This window comes from Psittacula echo (assembly GCF_963264785.1).
Source record: "Psittacula echo genome assembly, chromosome: Z".
In the NCBI taxonomy this organism is placed as follows: Eukaryota; Metazoa; Chordata; class Aves; order Psittaciformes; family Psittacidae; genus Psittacula; species Psittacula echo.
This window is the reverse complement of record NC_137742.1, coordinates 105,429,770-105,451,529: the sequence shown is the minus strand read 5'-3', so window position 1 is coordinate 105,451,529 and position 21,760 is coordinate 105,429,770. Positions and strand designations below refer to the sequence as shown.

General features: G+C 47.5%; 1 protein-coding gene across 2 annotated transcripts in view; it reads right to left on the bottom strand.

The window, feature by feature from the left end:
- The window catches only part of ZFHX3 (zinc finger homeobox 3), a 171,312-nt gene that overhangs the window by 82,836 nt on the left and 66,716 nt on the right, over positions 1 to 21,760 (bottom strand). For both annotated transcript variants that reach the window (XM_080637309.1, XM_080637310.1), the window contains 2 exons: positions 17,270 to 20,016; positions 13,259 to 13,755 (listed from right to left, as the gene is read on the bottom strand). In XM_080637309.1, coding sequence (XP_080493435.1) covers positions 13,259 to 13,755; positions 17,270 to 19,970 — 3,198 coding nt within the window. In that variant the 5' untranslated portion in view covers positions 19,971 to 20,016. The remainder of the gene's footprint in view (positions 1 to 13,258; positions 13,756 to 17,269; positions 20,017 to 21,760) is intronic.

Here is a 21,760-nt window from a genome sequence, read left to right as displayed (position 1 = left end):
ACCCAGCAGACCTCGTGTCTCTGCATGGTACCAGTACCCCCCTGGTTTCCGTACCTGACCCGGAGACATCAACAACAGGGAGCAGAGAAGCCCCTTTCCCCTGCAGACATGGACATCTCTTGCCCCACGCTGAGGGAGGGAAGCAGAGGGACCCCACAGTGAGGGATGCTGGAGCAGGCAGCCCTTGCACAAGTGCCTGGAGCTCCACACCGTGCCAGACACGCTCGCTGCCGAGACAGCACTGTGCTCCTTCCCCACCAAAAACCCTGAGGCCTCCTGTGTGTACGCTAACCACAACCCTTTGAGAGGCTCGTGTATTTACAAACTGAGGCATGTTGAAATCAAAGGGGATACCATATGACATAATTCACATTAAAATGTCAACAGGCTGACAATTTATAGAGTCAATCCACAGAAGGTGGGGAGAAGTAAGACACAGTAATTGTTTAATTCCCGCTTAAACCAACAGCAGCTTTACCTTCAAAGCGGTACAATGTGCAGGGCTGCTGTCAGCCAAGTGATGCCAGCCCATGGCACTGGGCCAGCAGTGAGGTAACAGCATTAACTGTTCATAGGCCCTTCTCACCAGCAGCAAGCAGGCTCAGGGCTGGGATGCTGCTCGGAGAAACACAGCTCCAGCCCACCTCACAGCAAATACTTGCTGTCAGCACAAGGACAACCTGTTTTTCAGGAAGACAGAGTCCCTCTCGCTAGGGCACTGGAGGCACAGCCCCGAGCCTGCGCTGTGTGTTCCACCACCATGGCATACCTCCTTCTTGGGAGCAGACATCATCAGGCTGAGAGCTTCTGGGGACCAGCAGATGAACCTGCCTGCACAGCGCCTGCACCAAGCAGCCCTGACCCGCTAGGTGCAACACCACGGCAGCAAACAACGGAGGGATGAGGTGCCCCAGCTGTAAATTACTTCATGGCACACATGAACTTTTTACCCCAGATAGATTGCAGCACCTTTGCCTGTATCAAATAGATTGCGACGTTTTGTGAGACATGACTCCTGGCCATCTCAGCTCGCTGATATCCCTTGCCCACAGACAAGCTGCCGGCGACACGTCTTGTAGGCTGTAATAATGCATAAGGAAAGCAGAGAGAGAAATGTGCACCACTGGGAAAGATTTTACCTGAATAAACCACAGCCAATAAATTTTCTATAAACGCCAGCTAATACCAGCCCTTTGAGAGCAATGGGAAGGGACTGCATGGACTCCAGAGTCCTTCGCACAGACTCACTGTCTGTACATAAACAGTAACACCTCATTCTCTCTTCTACTTCATTAACTGAAACGCATTAAAACAAGTGTGCATTGGGAGCAGAAAATGAGACTGTTAAACCAAGCTGATATAATCCTCATCAGCTGTGGGAAATGAGAACACATCCATTACGCTGAATCAAGTGCGCCAACTGTGATTCACCGATAATGTTAAGACCCCAAGAAAGATGCTCTTCCCCCTCAACTGTATCTCTCCTGCTTTCTTCACACTACGCAGCTCAATCTGCCGTCTTCAGGACTGTCTGGTGTGTTACAACCAGAGCACTGGGGTTGCCTTTCCCATTCCAGCAGCCACTCTCCAAGCACACTGCCCTGGGCCTTGGTCTAGCACTGCAGACAGTCTCCTGTCCCCAGAAGACACCTGCTCAGTAAGAAGCAGGGAACCCTTTGACTAAGTATGAAAGGGGAATAAAAGGCCAGGCCAGCAGAGCAAACACCCAGAATCACAATTCAGAATCACAATCCCATCCTGGGACATTCACATGAAGTGTGACAGTGTTTGACAATGGCAGGGTTTTCCTAGGGCGATGGACATGCTGCTGAGGCATCTGCACTGTGCCTTAATGTTACCAGCCTGCAAAACAGCACAAAAGGGAGAAAACACCACAGTGTCTCTGTGTAAAAACCACCAGCACTGACACCACTGTGTGTCAGAGGTGTCCTCTAACCCCCAGGTTAGCGGTCAGATGCAGAAGGAGACTGAGTTGGGAGAGTCTCAGCAGAGGCAACAAGCGCAGCAACCACTGACCTTCAGCAGCAAGCAGCCAGCTCCACATGAGGATGAGAAGCTGCTCCCTTCTCCTGGGGGGGGCAACCAGGACATGTCCCCACCCGTATGAGCAGAACGCAGATACTGGAGAAACAGTCATTTTCTCTTACCCCACAGAGCCAGAGCAAGGGAATCCTCCTGACAGCACAGGAACCGGACAGACCACATTCACATCAGAGAGGAGCGAGCAGCCTCAGGCCCTCCAGCAGCCTTGGGGTTGAACTGCTGACCCCACCAGAGCAGCTCAGGTTTCCAAGTTGCCTTTTCCTTGCGCCAAGCAGCGATTCTGGCACAGCAGGATGGGGTCCTCCGCTTCCAACGCCTCTGCCTTGCCTCCATGCTTAGAGCAAGAATGTAAACAACCACTTCAAAACTCACATCTGCTCGTTCAGAGTTTCTAAAGCAAACGCGACTATTAAACGGCGTTTCTATCCAAGTGGAATCTGGAGCACAGTCTAGACTTGGCTCTCTGGGACTTGCTCCTCGATATGAACCTCGGGGAGTGTAGAGGACACACCAGGGTCTAAACCGGCAGCTTCCCACAGCCTGTGCAGGCATTTTGAACAGGGTCCATGAAGTCTGTTTAACCAGCATGATGTGTGCAACAGAATCACAAAGAAACAGGCATTTAAAGTGACATCTGTTGGATTAATTAGCTGTGTAATTAGCCTCCCCTCTGTGGAGATAGGCTTTGTTACTTCCCCAGGTGATTTTCTTTGTAACCATGTTCTCCAAGCATGGGAAGGGGAGGAGTGAGCAGGATAGGACTGTAATGCCTGCTCATGAAGAGAGGCAGAATCAAGTCCAGAGGCCATTATTCAGCTGAGGGGAAATAAATGGCAGCAGGTCAGAGGACCCCAACCACCATGTAAATGTGGTGAAACCCCAGTAGGTCACGTGCATCAGTTTTTGTAAATTCTGTAACCATGGATGGGTGAGGCATACACAAGGGATGAAGGACAGGATATAATCCAGATTTTTACATTCCCCCCATTTAGATCAGAGCATCCTGGCCACTCTCCCCACCTCCCTGTCTTGTAAGCCCCTGAGCTGACAAGGGGGAGTCAAAGCAGGCTCAAACACTGTGCAATGAGGCAGCGATGCTGTTCTACCAGAGCCACTGCAGCCTGTTTTGCTGGGCAGAAAAATTGCGAGCTAATGCTTAGGACAAAGAGGAAACCAGGATCCTGGGATTAACTGCACTATCCTGATCAACAGCCAAATAGAGGTACATCCTCAGAAATCCACCTCCCTGCTTTAAATGTGGAACAAGAGAGGGAAGGGAGGAAGCAAAGCATTAATTTCTGCTGTTGAGGAAAAAAAGCAATGTAACAATGGAGCTGTATGGCAACTCCAGCATAAATCCAACCAGTACCTAAGCAAGCATTTGTAGTACAAGTTGATCCCAGCAGCTTTTCCATATTGTACCACAACATCCATACTGCTAATTTTTCACAGCTCATGGCAACAGGAAGGGTTCAAAATCAGGTAGTGGGAAGGCAGTTTTCGAGAATGATGATCAGCAGTCCAAAAAATCAGCTGACTCCAAGACCAGATTATTATCTTTCCTCTGGACACACACCAAGTCCTTGCCAGAGCCATGTGAGCTGGAGCCTGCTCCTCCAGCACACTGGCTGTCTGCGTCCCAGCAGCGGTCCTGGGAGGTAGTGAGGGGCAAACTGGTATCATGAAGCTTTGTGGTAAATATCCACCTACCATCTTAAATACTGCCACTGTCTCACTGCAGCCCCGTGGACCCACAGCTCCCTGCGCTACATGGCCCAGCAGTGGCTCTGCAGTGTGGGGAGCAGTCTTTGGCAGGGAGGCAAAATAACCTGGAGACAAGTATCTTCAAAGTGCTGCAATAGGGTTTACCGGAGCTTGTCCAACCATACCGAAAGGCACAGCTTCAAGAGAACCTGTTGCACAACTGTAACACATTGCCTAATTTGAACTGCAGAACTTGACTGCACACATTACAGTGTGAGGCCAGGATTTTTAGGACTGGCAAGCAGGACCAAAACAACATTATGGTATTAGGTTATGTATTATGCATACATTATTTATTGTGATTTAATGAATTCCCTAGGACATAGCAAACGCAGGATCTCCTATGCTGCTTCCGCAGTAATTTTGGGGACTTTAACTGTTACAAAACTCTATGCAGAAATAGCTCAGTTATCTCAGGAGAGAGGATGACAAAGTGCCATGCAGCCTGGTTGCACAAGCACAGCCTAATAGAAATCAGCAGTTCACACCACATCACACGGAATAGGTTGGGGAAAGCACCTCATAGCTCCTTCCCAGCTTGCAAATCAAGCCACTGCTAGAGATGGATGTTAATGAATGGCCATCCATTATTTAATAAGCTCATCACAAAGAGCTTGCAGCTGCACTGCAGTACCCTGCCAGGACTGTTACCCACAGTGCTGAAAACCTGACCAGGAAAAGGAATGAAGAGCATTTCCTAGGTCTCCCAGGAATACTACCCAAAGAGAAACACGATGGCCCAGATGGGAGCACAGGATCATCAGTGGAGGAACCACTTCGAGCACAGGTCTTCAGCAGACACCAGCAAGCAGGGGCGCACAAGCCCTGTACTGCAACTCCACTCACCACCTTCAGCCTCATACAGAATGTCCCCATGTCTCTTCTTCCCACTCACTCCACCACTCCTACACCCAGGCTTCTTCCAGCCCTATCCACTTGTCCTTCCACACTCACCCTCCACACTCTCCTCTGAGAGCAGCAACCTTCTGTGTCTGTACAGGGTGACAGCAGGTACCCAGCAGCTTACACCACCACAGCAGGGTCTGCTAGAGCTTCTGCCATTCAATGGCCCTATGTTACAGCGATGACCATAACCACCTTGTCCTCACCCTGGAAGTCTGTATAACAAGCATCACCCAAAACGGAAAAAATTCTGCTTTGAAATTTACAGTCATCCACACGATCAAAAAAATTACGGGGATAAAAAACCTGAACCATACAGACAAACCTGGCCCCATGCATGGGGAAAGGTCATACAAGATTCACACTGATGCCTCATTGAAGCAATGACATCTCACTGCAAGAGAATGGCTGAGGTCTGGGGCAGCTTTGGAAGACCCTTCTTACTCACCAGTGCTCAGCCTGTTCCCATGAGCCTGCACATCCTGGTGAACAAGAGTGAAACCAATCCCAAAGTACCTGCGGTTGCTCACAGGGGACTGCTGCAGATCAGGATAAAACCCTGTCAAGGTGCTTTTTGGTTGTTTGGTTATTTTTCTTGGGTTTTGTTTGTTTATTTGGAATTTTTTACCCATTCTTACAAATATTTTGAACTCTAAATCCTGTTTGACAGAGAGCTTTTAGCTGCATGGTTTGGCTAACCCCTAGTTCCTGCAGTGGCCATCACTTGCTCCTGTGCCAGTTGCAGTCTTCCTCATTTGTTATTCAAGTTGCTTTTACATGGTGGTTTCTCCACTAAGCTGTTGGTTGCACATGGCTCAGTACTGGAAAACTGTTGAAAGAATCTAAGTGACTGAAGCCCATAAATGAAACACAGAGCAAGCAGTGCTGTGTGTTCTCCATAGTTCTGATTTCAACTCTTTCAAAAAGCAGTACAAAATATCATTTTTGTGATCCTGTATTAACGTATTTCATTATTAAATACCTAAAGGAAGGTAAAAACTGTTGTGCCAGGCTGCTGTGATGGAGCAATCTGACACACAGAGAAACATGCAGTCCCAAGAGGGAGATTTCTGAAAGGGTTAAAAGGATAGTGAGTGTTTTTTGTATTAAAATACTTGGAAATCCCAACAGGATGCAAAAGTAGAACCAGATCGTGGGGGTTCATTCCTCCTGTAATTGACTGTACTGTGAAAAACAGTTTTGTGGAGGAGCAAAGCACTGACTGAATTTCTTTCATCCTGAAAGAAGGCAGAGCACAGGCATGGAGCCTGCGAGAGGTGCTGCCGGGGCCAAGGAGCTGAGCCAGGCACAGGGTCCAGCACCAAACCCCCTCCAATCACATCCAGGGTGTGGGCAGACCAGGGTGTAGCTCACAAAGTTTCTTCAGCAATGGGTACAGCAAGGTTCAAAGCTCAACCCAGATCTAAGCACACTCTAGTCCTCAGAACCACTTCAGTTCATAAGCACATCTTTTACTATGAGTTCACCAAGACTAGATGACGGCAGATTTGAATTAAAGGTTTCAAAATCCAGCTTTAAAAACAACTTTGTGGGGAGACTTAAGTAAAGCTGCCACTGGAATTTTAGCTTAAGACCTTGTAGGAAATCAGCTGAAAGTCCGTTATGCTCTGTAATTTAACCAGGCTTCTGGCACAATTCATGTTACTCATGAGTGTAATTCAGAGCTCTGATGCTGCATCAATAGTTGAAAAGATAAACTTGTGAAAACAAACCCAAAACACACAGAAGGCAGTCAGTGAGTAAATCAAAGGTTAATACAGCTCTAAATCCTCTGTAACAAGCACAACACACTCTTTGCAGGCAACTTCATCCTAAGAGCCTTGAAAGGCAGAGACTGATGGGAGTTTTTGATAAAATCAGACCTCAGACATGTTTCCTTTAGCCTACGTTCAGTCACTCGGGTATTTGAAAGCTGAATCACAGCATCTACTCGCAGCTCCGGCAATGCCGAGCTGGGCTCTGTACACCACCACAGGGCCTGGAGGCTGAGGCTGGGCTGGGTCCCATTGGTGGCGGGGGAGCCACCACGTGCTGACAGCGGCCGGGGCTTCCTGCCACCCTCTGTGTGACAGGAGAAGACCTCTACCAGCAGCTGCAGAGGGATGGCCAGGGCAGAGAGCTGACCAAACTTATGGTAGCCTGATTAAAATTCACTGAGGGGAGAAAAATCGAAACACTTTCCTCCTTAGTCTCTTGGAGCCAAAAGCCAAGAATTCCTTTTATTTGCTTCTCGCTGATGCCACTTATTTTAAGCCTTTTTTTTTTTCTTTTTAAAGTTTGAAAACCCAAGATGCTTGTTTAAAACTCGTAACCTGACAAAACATAGAGCTTTCCTACACTGAAGTCCTACAGGAAACACCTACTGTCAGCCAAGCACTGGCATGAGGTGACTCCCATCAATACCTTGCTGTAGAATGATAGCATGCTTAACTCAACAATCCAGAAAGGAACAGAAACCACATTTTAACAAACCAGCAATTTCCACTAGCAGGGAAATTTGCAAAAGGTAACAGGGCACACCTAGAACAATCCTTTCCTAGTACATAAGCAAAGCTTCCAGCTACCTGCTATTTGAGTTTCCTGAGCTGGAGCTTGCATCCTAACGACCACCTAATGAACACTGACGTGCTATCCGTCCTGCTCCTTTTTCAGTCCGTCTGTATGCCCACTCTCTGCAACATCCAATGGTAATAAGATTCACAGGTTAATGATATACTGTACAAAAAAAGTGACCGCTGCCTGTTCACCTCCTTTCTGGCTTTTGTGTCAAGCTAACTTCAAAGTCTGTTGCTTTCACACAAGTTACTCCAGCTAGCTCTTATCTCTACCACTTTCTCTGGGCCTCATCTAGTGTTGTTAATCCTTCCTAAAGCGAGCTAAATGGAACACAATATTCAACAATCAGGCAAATCAAGGATTTACACAGCTCCCATGTTTTACCCTGCTTGCCACTGATCACTGAATTAATGTTTTCAAAGAGACTGGGAATGACTCCACATCTCACTGGCAGGAAGAGCAAATTTAAACCTGCGTTTGCTTCATGCCCTCCTCTTTAATTTTGTTTTTTTTTGCATGATAGGGGGCGTAGGAAGAAAAGCCCAGACATCCCCACCAGCGCTGTCAGCCCTCCATCCCTCCAACACTCCTTGACACTGAATTTCATCTGTCATCTCCTGTGAAAGCACTTAGTGTTACGGAGTTCTTCTGCAACTGTCATCCAGCTTTACATCTAAGCAGTCTACATATTTTTACTTCTTTATAGCACAGTTTTCAATTTGTTTTTCACTCTACAAGAACATTGAAAATAATGATGAATCTTTATAATCCTTTTTCTCCATTGTGAAAAGTTAGTTTTTATTTTACCTTTCATTTCTCATCCTTCATCTATCAATTCACGGACCTCTTCCCCACATCTTTGCTTAAGAGCTGTTCATGAAGAATCTTTGAGAAGACACTGGGAAGCCCACTGCCTGCGTGAACCTGCCTGTGGGCTGGCTGACAGCTTCAAGAAACTAGCAGTGCTGCAGAATCTTTCCCAAGTCTGTCCTTCCACTTTCTAATCTATATGCCTACTAAGACTCTTCCCATTACAGTTTCTATCAATTTGCTGACTTACTGCTTTGCAGTTTCAGTTCAGAGCACGTTACTGCGAGGAGTCTGCCATTTCACATGCAGGTTCCTGCAGAGCTCTTAAGTGAAGAGCCCTGGAAAACCCAGTGACTTCTGCCCTCACTGGTACCTCCATCTGAGACCATCTCTTGGATTTATCCTATGTCACAAGGATTTCTTCAGTTCTTCTCTGGAACACTGGTGAGAAGAATTCATTCCTCCCTCCCCTCCCCATACTGTGGTCCTTCTTCCCTTTTCCTTTTTCTATCTCCTCTTGAAATACTTTCCTATTTAATCATGTTGGACTTTCTGTGGACTTTGGCAGGGTCTCCCCCCCACTCTGTTTTCAACCTTTTCTCATGCGTAGTATACATTTAATACAAGCACCTACTATGTTTTTAAGAAAATCCTGTGACCTGCACACATTACACCCTTTTAATTTCTGTAACAGTAGCTCACCCATTTTCATGTAGTTTTAACTTCAAAGCTAGAGTATTATGGTAACTACATCTCACACAATATTACATGCATCATCTAGGATTAAAAATTTTGGGGGATTTTCCAACAAGTTTCTTCATGTTGACACTTCAAGTCTCTCGAAGTTCAGTCACCGCATCCCCTGCTATCATGATGCTCTACTATTTGCAAAGTGGTAGCTAAAAAAGAGTCTCCTATTGCACTTTCCACACTGCAAGCTGTTGAATTTCCCCTTGCACATCACAGCCTCCATCCAGGTCTGGTAATTCAGCCTTGAATGCTCTTAATTGTGTAATGTAAATCACTGCCAAGGATTGTACAGTGTTTTACTGGAGTCAAGCAGTTAATGTGCACTGTCACCCCAACTCCTCCATGTTCTGCAGTGTCGTTGGCGTTATCTTCGTTTCCACCAGCTTTCTCAATTGCCTATTTGATCAGTAGCTTCATTTAAGACCAACAGTCCCATCACAGCTCTGAGATTAGTGCTGCACAGCACATCTGCTTTTGGTTTTGGTCTCTCTCATGTATTGCACTAACTGAACTGCAAAGCTTGGCTCTCAAACCCCAGAGCAGCGTCTTGCTGCAGTTCCTCCAGCTCAGTCCTGCTGCTCTCAGGAAACACATGTCCTGCTTGCCTGTGGGAGACAGAAGGTGAGACACACGGTCCTCAGTGCATCAGAACTCCCACCACCTTCTGCTGGGTTTGCAGCTGCGCCTCCTGTTCACCTTCTCACAGGTCATCTTTGCTTCTTTCCAAGTCAGCATAGATCCACAAAGCTTCATAACCACCAGTATCCTGAATACTAGCATTAAGAAGTCGTTTTCCTGCACACTCTACATCTCCCAGTTAACAAAAAACCTCTGTGCAGGGTAATCCAAATCATGTAACCCAAATCCTCTCCTTCAGACTGCCTATCCCCTAAAAAAGTTAACTCAGCACTTGGAAAGACTGAAAAGGAAGACACATGAATGAACTCATTGAATGCACTCATTTGGCAGTCTGGCCAGCAGTGTGTTTCTCCAGCAGTTCTTTGTTTAAACTTCTTCTGAGTTGCAGGGTTTGAACTAAAGAGTTTCAGGAAGTTGTAGGAAATGTCCAAACTTGGCGCTTGCTCGAGCAGATTAATTCCTTCTGGAAATTCCACCTGTGCAATAGATAACAGGAACTCGTGCCTGACCTATTCCAGATGTATGGAATGCTGCTCTGCTTCAAGTCTGGTCTAGTCTTCTGCCATCATGAGGAGACAAGATTTAGCTTCTGTTACAGTAAGCTTTCACTTGTCAAGAGTTTGCACAGTCTCTGCCTCCCTGCTTACAGCCACAGTGCAGCTGAGACCCACTCTCACTGTATTCATCAAGCTGTGCTAGATAAAGACAAAGGCTCTTCAAATCTATCGTCTACCTCAGGCCAGTACATCCACCTCAAAAACTTGAGCACTTATGTTTACAATGGTACTGTTGCTTTCTAGGTAGTTTCTCAGAATATAAAAGCCACCAGCCACAGGGACAAGACAAGCACATGGTGAGAGGCACAAGTGCCACATTTCCTCAGATAAATGACAGGATTTTCAGTTTAGCTGCAGGATTTTAGGGAGACAGTAGGGATTTGGGAGAACATAAGAAGAAAGGAAGGATTACCAGACCCTACCAGCTTCTTGTCGTAAGCAAGGCGCCCACTGAAGCACCCATGCCCCCTCAGCACGGACATGGAAGAGGTCTGATGAAAGCTATTGCCATGTGCAGCACGAAGATGGCAGAAGAAGACCAGACCTCCTCATCTGGCACTGAAGAAGAAGAGGAGAAACTAAAAGGTTCACCAGGGTACAGGCTAACAGTGCCTCCAGATCACATTTTTTGGCAGCAAGTAGCACTAAAGAAGTGGCTCTTGGGCAATGCAAGCAGCCAGTAACATGTGATTTACGAGTAAAATGGCAAAAAGGCGGAATAAGGAGGATTGTGTGTGATAAGCCCAGAATGCGCTCTCACCCAGCAGCATCTGGAGAGGATTTTCTCCAGCAGGCAGGGAAGAACTCGATTACATCCAGTTAACTGTGCTCTAAACTGATTATGCATGTGCCAGGCTAATGGATTACATTAGCAAGAGGAAAAATAACATCCAATCAATCTCAATTTACTGCAGACCACACCAAGGCCTGAGAGAAGAGAAACCATTCTGTGAACTACCCCCACTGATGCTGCATCTTTTCAGCTAGCAAGAGAGACATGGCATTACAACCCCTCTGAAGGCTGCAAGAACTGCATTGATGCTTGCTTGATCCAGAGAAAGGTTTTTCCAGTGTTTTCGAACACTGATTCTACCTGTGCTGGAGTGAGACACCATGAATCCAGCCATCCACTGTCCCCTGCTAAAGGTTTTCTATAGACATGTTAGAAAGCAAATACATGGACCATTCAGCAGGCTTCATGACTCTGAAGTGTGTTACTCTCCATCTAGTGTTTTACAGCTTTTGTGTCAGAAGCAACACAAGGCTTTAGCAGCTGAGAACTGCCCAGGACTCTTACAAACCTGAAATGTGACAACTCCTCTTAGCCTGCATGAGGAAAGTATTTCAGGAATCTTCATTACAAGGATCTATGGCTGTCCTCAAGTCTCGCTTTGTTTCCCACCGTTCCTCAGAGTGAGAGGACCCTAAAGCCCCGATTGCTTCTTTCCCAGCAGAAACCACTGTAGGTGAGAGGTCTATACAAAGAATTTTTAAACGTCTGCAATGTATATTTAAGAGAACAATATGACGTGTTAGAACTCATAACAGAGCTTTGCTCTTTTGCACCCCAGACTGAATTCCACAGACAGAAGAGATTCAGTTCCTCAGTTGGCTTTTTAAAGGCTCACTGGGACTCTCCTCCCCATGTCCAAGCTGATTTACTCTCTCAGGTCTCCTGCACATCTGAAAACAGAGGTTTATGTGTAAACCTGACCATTTTTAGAGCCAGTCTCTCCTGTTTTATGCCGGATCCCAGCTGAAGATGGTAATCACACAACAGTCTTGACCTCAATAGAGAGCTCAGCAAAAACTGATTCCGTCTCAGAGCATTTCCCCATCAAATCTAGGCAGATCCAACTACCATAGTTCAAAGCAAACCCTCTATGATGCTCCTGGCTGTCTGTTTCCACTCTGAATTTTGGGGAGCTGCTCATTTCTAGGGAAAATCCAGGAGTTTTGACATCTGTGTGCACTGTGATATGGGTGGGCTACTGCACCACCAGTTCAATGTCAAGTTTTAAATTCCCATTCCATAAAGAAAATATTCAAAGAAATAATTTAGAAGTACAAAATACAGTCTGTTTATGTATATATACTTCTATGTAAAAAATGGCACCACATTTAGGGGAAATCAGGAAGAAAAGGATGAGGACAGAAAGAACATAAAAACAACCCAGAGAGAAATGAGGAGACAATGAGTAGGATAGCATGTGTGAAGGGAAGGTATGCGGCTGCTTAGATTTATGGCAATTCGTACCTGATTGTTCATAGTAAAGCCATTATGGGATGATTAGAGAAAAAGGTGAAGCTTTAAGTCCAGTGAAAATCAATAGAAATGTCTGCAGCAATTTTGCTGCACGAGTGAAAGGACTATTTACTGTATCCGGAGCTCCTCTTGGGTTACAGCCCACAGGGCTCAGGCCAGTGAGGGGAAGGGGCTGTCAGTGAGAGAAACAAGTCAGGAAAGAGATGATGATTATAAAAAAAGACACCAAATGAAAGAGGGGGGAAGAGGAAAGAAAACAAGATGGCAGTCACAGGCCAAATCCTGCCATAGATGGAAACCTGCAGTGCCTCCAAATATCTGTCCACACACAGAGTAAAGTACATGCATGTTTATACAGGCTTCTCTTTGAGCCTTTTCCCTTTTCCAGCCTGCCAATACTTTGTTGGTTGCAGCATTAATGTACACAGAACATAAAAGAACAGAGACAGTGGCCCTCTTCCTCCACCCCTCCCTTCTCCATCCACCCAGCCTTCTCCATGCCAGGATGAACACACTTCTTCGATGGCACCAAAAGCCTCCAACTGCCCATGGAGAATCTCGTACGGGTTAACAGACTGCCTCATGGAAGAAAGCCAACAAAAGTGTGGCAAACTCTGCCTCACGTAAGGTTTTCAACAGTGACTGTTGAATTTCTGTGCTGAAATATCATTTATATGCAGTGCTAGAAGACATACAACCCCCCATTAAAGCACCTTGACATGAACACTCATTGGCCTAAGGCTTTAACCACCACATCTGATATCAGAATGCAGGCTGAACTGTTGCACCATGCAAGTGAGACTGGATTCTGCTTGAGAGATCTGAGCAGCTCATCTCCAAAGGATTACAATCCACTGCTGTTCAAATAAATTTTCCTTTGTTCCAGCACCTGGGCAATGAAGGAACATGAAGCAAAGCCAACCCTTACCTTATACAGCTTCAGGCTGGCCTCATGCCTCGAGTTCACTGTGTGAAGACGCAGCTTCTCTAAACTGTTGGTGTAGTAGTCGCAAGCATTGCATTTCAGGTGTACTGGATTCCCAATGGCCACACACTTCAGCCTCCACTCATTGGCTTTTCCACCCTCCTTGATATGTGCTACCAGCTGGTATTTCTGCACATGCTTGTCTGTCTTACAGTGGAGTTGAAAGTTTGCCTTGAGCTGTGTGTTGTAGCGGCACAACTTGCACTGGTACGAGTCTCCCATCACTGCCTTCCACTCATCTTCAGGGAGGCTACGCTCCACGTTCATGTGGAGGCCCAGCATGTCCAAATTATCTGTAGTGAATTTGTTGCACACAGCACACTGGAACAGCTTCAGCGATGGGTCATTTGTTTGTGTGAAACTCTCACCCAAGTTCATTAACTCCTCAGACACCAGCTGTCCACCACCCAACCGCATGTCCAGGGGGATCTCTCCACCCACTGCATGAAGAAAAAAGGGGAGAAAGAGGTCAGAAAAGCTGAATTCTTTACTTGCCTGAAGAGAAGCATACAGCAGAACATACACTGCTCTTGGTGCAACTCTTGCACCCATCAAACACACAGCAAGAGCTAAGCACACCATTCCTTTTGCCTACTGTGCTGCTGGTCAGTACTGTATCCAAATAAAAAAGCAATCACAAACAGCATGTAAGGCTGGGAAGGGACCATGTTAGCTCTTGCTACCCAACCCCTGAAGAAGTATCCAACCCTCTGCCCCTGAAAATGGCAAGAAGAACCCTACAGAGTTTAAGAGGCCACAGAATTTCTTAATAGCACACTGAAGCCTCCATGGCCATTTCAAGAACAGCATTAACACTTTATCTTGTTTTTTTCTTGCCTACCTAGAGAAGCAAGAACTGTTATCTCACACAGTGCCAGAGCACAGTACCTGCCAAATAAAAACAGTCAAGAACCTCTGGTCCGAGTGGTGGGAGTACTGCAGCTTGGTCACCATACTGTCGTCACAAGTAGGCAACAGAATGTGGCAGTTAAAAAAACAACCAGGAAAGTGCCACTCCTGTATTATTAGATCTCACCTCTTGTCCAACAGTTCAAAATGGTGTACAGCCTTCTAAAAATAGTGTTAACAGACGTTCTGTATGCCCAAGGAAAAGACAACCACTATTAATAATGAGAGTGCAAGAGCATGTCAAGGAAAGCCAGCAGGATGCTTACTAAGTGTCAGACCTACTCTTCAAACCATGAGCTGAACTCAATTCACTTACAGTAAATGAATGCAGCAAGCTCTTATTTACATCAGCACTCTGAAGATGTGGACACAGAGACCTTTTTCTAACAACTTTTCATGCCAAAGCACAGAGACCAACCACCAGCCTTTTCTTAGGACCTTTGCTTCACCTTACTCTCCATTTCCATTTTTAAGACATTTATGCTCTTCCTGAAGCTTCCTGGTATTTTACCTTGATCTTACGTCATAGCTCAGCTTAACAACCTTATTAAAGGAAACTTTAGGTCAACAGTTACTCAGTCAATCAAAATGAGCCATTTTAACTTCCTTTTAACTTATAGTTTTCTGTGTTTCAACTTGTTTGCTGAGAAGAAGCCAACACGGGGAAGACTCAAAGTTCAGGCGAACTGCATTAACCTTTCTGAAAGCAGAGAATCACAGCTGGTGCAGACCACAGCTTTGGGCAGTGTACATCCAACTATCCTTCCTGCAGAAATGCAATACCACAATGCTCATTACAGTCCTGATCAAGATGAACTACAGCTTACAAGGCAACCTCAATGCTGAGTTTATTACAGGAACAGCACCTCACTTTCATCAAGCAGATCTTGTGATCACACAGAGAAGCACTGGCTGCAGAAGGAAAATCCCATCTACACACACTGCTAGGAACCTGTCTTTCCATGAAAGCAGCCAATGATCTTTTTTCTTGATCTGCTCTATCCCTCGCTGTCATGGCAGAATTATACCTTCCGTTCCTGCTCACTAAATACCTGAAGAGCAGGGAACCCACCACTTGCCTGCTACGGTCCATGTCTCCTAATCATAGTGACTTTTCAAAGCATCCCTTTTGGCATCTATCCTGAAATCCTCTCTTTAAATCAGTCTCTCTTGAACACATCATGCAGTAAAAACTCAAAGGCAGACTCTTCTGAATTATTAATAGTCTACTTAAATCTGGTTTTGGACTGAAGTGTAAAAATGGGAAAATCTGCCTCACTTCTAGCAAAGTTCATGGTGTATGTACGAGTCTTAACAAGCTGAGCTCGTGTCAAGTGCTTATTGACATGGGAAGGGTCTCCCTCCATAATCCTCAGCTTGAGATTTGCAACTGTCAAGTGTACCATTCATAAATCACTCCCCAGGCAAGCTCATGTACACTCAAGGCCTTGTCATGCACTTTAGGAGGCTTTTGTTAAAATCCTCCCAGTTTCTGTAATGCCAAGTGCCCTGTGCTTCAGTGAAGAGATACTGTTAGCTCCAGGAGGGAGCCTTCCAAGAAACCCATCACCAACACTAACTTTATACATTGTAAGCTGTACTACAGATGAGTGTCTACTACATCTGTTGGCAACTTGGAGCCATTGAAAATACACAAAATAGATTGTGTCCTTGACCTCTTAAAGATGCAAGCTGGGACACCACGGGGGTGGGGTGGGTGGGAAATTCTAATTAATTTATAGTCACTTGAGTTCCTCCATTTTCTTTTTTATTTTTTTTAGTATCTTGTGGTGTTGCGCTTTCATGACTTTCATGTCCTTCTGGACTAATAATAAGCTGCACTATGAATAGCTGAAGGAGAGGAGAACATGCATAAGACCAATGAACCAGTAATGGAGCGCATCAGTAATAACCGCATCGATGGATGGACAAGGTTAGGGAGGGCAGAGTGCAGTGACGAGGAATTAGTTCAGAGGAAAGCAGGTGAAGTGGCACATTTCTGTTCATGTACTTTCTCAAGGTACTGTGCAAAGATTCTCAGGACCAACAAACCAATGCAGAGTGACTGCAGCCAGCATCTGCCACACCTGAGGAGCAGAGTGTCTGTCCTGCACCAGCTCCCATCTCAAAGCTCTGTGATGGTCAAACACACTGGGCAGCACATGCATGTGACCAGCAGCTGGTAGGGGAGGAAGCAAACAGGACCTGACCCTCTATTGCCACTCCCAGTCTAATTCCCGGTCTACAGTGTGTGTGGATGGGGTGTGGCCCCCCCCAATGACAAGCACAGAACACAGTGAATGCTTGTTACCAGGAAAAATGCATTGGGTAGCTCATTTTTAAGTGCTTTTGTGATCTGATGAGAGAAATAATCTCTCTAGCAATTCCTCTCCAGTTTAGTAATACCCATCAGGTCGAGCCTCCAGTCTTGCATCTCACGCTGGCATCAGAAGAACCATTTCACCTCACTTTCTTCAGCATGGGAAAACCACCCCTTCCACCAAATTCATCACAACTCTCAAAACCTGCTTTCCTTTTCTTCTACGGGAAACACAGCACATAACAAACCAACTCAACATCTCGCTCTGAGAGCACCAGCCTCAGATCAGACCCTCTCACAAAGTCACTTGACAAACTACTCACGCTCCTTGCCAAACCAGGGAAAAATCATCAGGAAACACTGTAGTAAGGATGCTTTCCACAATGAGAAGGAACATTTTATGCATGTCAGCAATAACCCAAACCTACTGTTTAATTAGCTCCCTACTAAAACTCCTAGAAAATGTACCAGGAAAGTAACATATTTTCCTAGGATAAGTAAAATTGGTGTGTGGGAAATGGGGAGGTCTCCACTGTGCAGCCTTCATCCTCAACCACCACAACTCACCACAGGGCAGCTGCACCACACGGGGGCCACAATGACAGGATGAAGGGATGTGGTACGCAGCACCCAGTCTGTGCATGAGGGCTTTCCTGGAATGCAAATACAATCTCCCAATCTCCCCACCCCCAACATGGACATGGTGGAAAACCCTTCAGTCTCACCTAGAGATGGAGCCATTGTTGCCATGGGATTGGTGGGATCAAGCTGGAATCCACCCATCATGAACTGTGCATCTGAGGAAGTGCTGTCCATCTTCAAGTTGGGAAGGTTCATGTTCTGTGCCAGGTAGTACTGGTAGAGCTCAGCCTCGGCAGGTGATGGCAGGCTGCCGAGGCCCAGGTGCCGGTTGTGTTGGATCTGGGACATGTTTTGCTGAAGTAGCATCATGTTGTGCATGTGCTTCTCACTGGTCATGTGAATACGGAGGTTTCTAGCTACGTTGGTCTCATAGTCGCACACCTCACACCGCCACGTCGGTTTGGTTTTTGGTTTGGTGGGAGAGGGGGCCCCACATGTGCTACCAATGTTGGCTGCCGCGGCTGCTGCGGCTGCTGCTGCCGCTGCCGCTGCCCCGGCAGTGTGGCTGAAGACTTGCTCTCCCCCTCCGTTCTGCAGGTTCTGCATGTTGTTGAGATGCTTGTCGGACTGCATATGAATACTGAGGTTGCCTTTGGTAGTAGTGGAGTAGTTACAGACCTCGCAGCGGAAGGGCTTGTAACCACAGGTGTAGCTCTCACCCCGTGCCAGCCGCGGGTGTGGCTGCCCACTTTTGCAGTACACGCAAGAGCCACCTGGCTCGGGATGTTTCTCCTTCATGTGCGCCTCAAGCGTCTGCTGGTACTTGTAGTGCCAATTGCACTTGGGACACTTGAGTGTCTTACATGAGTTGCGAGAATGCATCATAGTCATGTGGCCACCCAGTGACCGTGAGGAGCCCAGGACTGTGTCGCACTTTGGGCACTCCACGCCGCTCCCCGAAGGGCACTCCCCACTCCCAAGCTCACAGAGGGGGCCAGCATGCTGGTGATGGGAGATGTAGCTCCCGTCCTCGCCCTCCGCACTCTCATTTGGTTCTGGTGCTGTGGCATTGTCTTTATTGGCACTTTCATCGATAAAGTCCAGCCTCCTGCTGCCCTCTGCCACGCTGGCTCCACCACCCTCATTGTTAAAGCTTAAGTGATTCCTCCTGCTTGCACCATCAAAGACAAAGGAAGAAGCAGAATTAGAACTAGTAGAAGCTGTGCTCCGTGACAGGGTCTGGAGCACGTTAGGCATTAAGGGAGAGTTAGAAATGCTTTGGTTTGAGAGAGCAAGGTCCTTTTTGCTGCTGCTACTGCCACCTGCCACAGCCCCAGCATCCTCCTGGGGCCGCTCCTCCAGTTCATCCTCCAACTCACTCGGGAACAGTCCTTTGCAACCCTCATCATCCTCATCTTCTTCCTCTTCCTCTTCTTCTTCTTCCTCCTCCTCCTCTTCCACATCCTCCTCTTCTTCCTCCTCCACCTCCTCGACCGGCTCTGCCTTTTCCGAGAGGCTGTCCTGCTCGCCCCCCTCTTGCTTCTCCCCCTCTGCCACCCCAAGGTCCTTCCCCTCCGAGGGTTTGGTGGGACTGGAGGCCAGCGGTCCCAGGGGGACTGAGGTAATGGGAGTCTTCAGAGCCGAGCTGGTCAGCCCTCCCAGGTTGAGGAGTGCACCAGGGGCCAGGACGCCTGCTGGCGGTGGCTCTGCTCCACTGGCCACTCCGGCCTGAAGGGCCTGCTCGCCCTCCATGCAAATGCCACTGAATTTACCATAAAAACTGTGTCCAGGGCCTATGAGGTTAGCTGCAGAAACGAGAGGGTGCTGAAAGGTTTTGTTTTTTGGTTCCAGAAAGCTGACAAGGGGTTCCTTGTCTTTGCCTATCCCTTGGATGATAGCGGAGATGTTCTTATTGCTAAGAATTTTCCGCTCCTCCTCACTCAGAGTCATTCGGTGGTCGTGCACTGCGTGGGTCACGAACGAGCGGACATACCCAAAGGACAGCTTGCACAAGAAACACATCAGGATGGGCTTCCTCTTCCCATAGAGCACAAAGCCATCGAATTTGGACAGGTCCACATTGTTGGGAACATCTTTGGATACGCAAGAGCTTTTGGCAGAACCGTCGCTGTTCAGGTAATCCTTGTTGCTTTTGTGTCGCACATCAAAGACGCGGAAGCTGTGCAGGACGGGGCTGATGCCCGCCAGGGCTGAGGTATTCGGGAAGGCCTGGTCTGAACCCTCAAACCACCTCCCGAAGGATGAGGCTATGTGGAAGGTGTTGATGATCTGTGGGTAGACGGGAGCGGCGGCAGAGGGCTCTCCCTGCTTGGGCAGAGAGTTTGGGAGCAGCGAGGAGAGAGCCCCGCTGCCACAGGCGCCCCCGCTCTGCACCAGCTGGCTGAGGCTCTCCACGATGTAGGCTGAGCCGTCAGGCTGGTACACGATTTCGCCGGCCAGGTTCTCCACATCACTCTCCTCCTCCCCGTCTTCACTACTTTCGCTCCCGCTCTCCCCGCGCAGTGGCGGGGCCGGGCAGGTGCCGGTGCAACGGTGCTCCATGTAGCTCTGCAGGCCAGCGAAGGAGGCACCGCACTGCCCGCAGCTCACCTCCTTGCCGGTGGGCTCGGCGCCAGGGCCAGCCGCGGCGCTGCTCTCGGGGACGTGCTCTGGGAAAGGGACCCTCAGGCTGTCCAGGGGGCCGCGGGTCTCTGCTGCAGGCTGCTCCATGCTGCTGGCTGCATCAGGGAGGTGGGCACTGTTGAGATCAGTCCATTGCTGGTGCTGAGGGATGCCGCACCCATTGTCCTTCCCAGGGATGACAGGCGAGTCACAGCCTTCCATGGCAGGGCCGGCTCGGAGCGCTCATTGCACCCGGTACAGCTCGGACCTGTAGATGGGGAGAGAAGGGGAAAGGCAAGTGAGTCAGGGAGGAAAGACAGTTCCCATGAAGACTTCCCCACCACAAGGACCACCGACCCTGCTCTTCAGGACCAAACGGGTGGCTGAGAGAGCTGGTGCCCTACAATCGGCTCCAGGAACAGGCGATAATGCACTGCTGGAAATGAGCAATGGAAGCACAATGGAAGGAGGAACACAGAAGGGAGGACAAAGGGACCTGGGAGGTGGTGAAAACCTCCCCAACACCCTTCCTGAACCTGGACAGTGTAGGACCTGCACTGCTGCACCCAAAGTCTTAGATCTTCAGAAAAAAAAAATGTAAGAGAAAAGCTTTTGACAGGAACAAAGTTAAGACACTACAACAGAATAGTGCTGGAGCTTAAAAATGTTGTCAGAATGGCACTCTGTGACTCGCTAAGCCAGCTGCTGTTATTTTATTTTTGGGTGATTTCTTCTCTGAGTGGTTCGGAGAGGACAGAAACAGAGCTATCACATGTGCACCTCTGTGGCAGACCACAGGACTCAGAGCAACTCCCAGAGATTTCATAGCAGCAGCATTTGGCATGCACAGGAGATTTAATTGCTGTGTTCTGGACAGAGTTTAAACAGAGACACGTCAGGAGAGAAACCAAACAGGAAATTCCAGATCTGACAAGGGTCCATCCCGGGGATAGCAAAGCAGGCAGCCCACCATGCTCCAGGAAGCTCCTGGAGATGCTACAGGGCACAGCCTCCATACACAGATAGAGGCTTCCTCTCACCCCAGATGAGACAGACGGCTGATTCAGGTCCTACTGGAGAAGGGAGGACACCCTTCCCACTACTTCTGTTCCACCAAATACAATGAGAGCAGGGGAACTCACCCAGAGTACGAGCAGCCAGCAAGCAGGGGGTGCTGAACACGGCCAACACAGATGGTTCCAAATCATCTCTATCCCGTTTGCTGCATCCTGCCAGAATCTCTGGTGCTGCAATCCTGACAGAGCCAGGCAGGATGTGCCTTTCTAGAGGTTATAAACCTAAGAGATTAGGGACTGCTACTGTTAAGAGCTGGACCGTTGTAATGTAGACCACAAATAAGCACGAGATTGCCAGTTCAGTTGCAACCCTACCACAACCCTGTCTGCAAAGAAGCATTTCTATAGTCCGCTTTCTATAGAGAGCTCCTGCACAAGCCACACAGGAGGAAACACCAGCAGAAATTAAAGCACTATTACCTCATCTGTAAAAGTGATCTTTAACCTATGGTCCACAGATTTCTTCAGGTATACAGACTCAGGTATACAGATACAAAGGATCCATACCAAACAACCAAGGAACAACTGTGCAAGCACAGGCCAACTTCACCACACTTTTACAGTCTCTGACCCAAGAGACAACAGAAGAGTCACGCTCCAGATCTGTGGTCATCAATGCCATACAGGAAATCTTCCACAATACTTATCTTTTTCAACTGAACACAAGTACTACTTTGCTCATAAGACTATTTCCAAACTGAACATGTGTGGGGAAAGTTTTTGCTGATACTCAGTGTAAGGGTTTGCAAGACAGGGTGGGTTTTAATTTAACAATATGCTGTTACTCTTGAACTGATTGAATGGATTTTAAGTAATACATTTAAAGTTTACAAATTCTTTTTAAGTCTTTCTTGAAACTTCTCTCATTTACTACCTCTTCCTCAAAGTTGCTCTTACCTGAGCATTTTCTAAGTAGCTGCCGCTTCAGCTCATGAG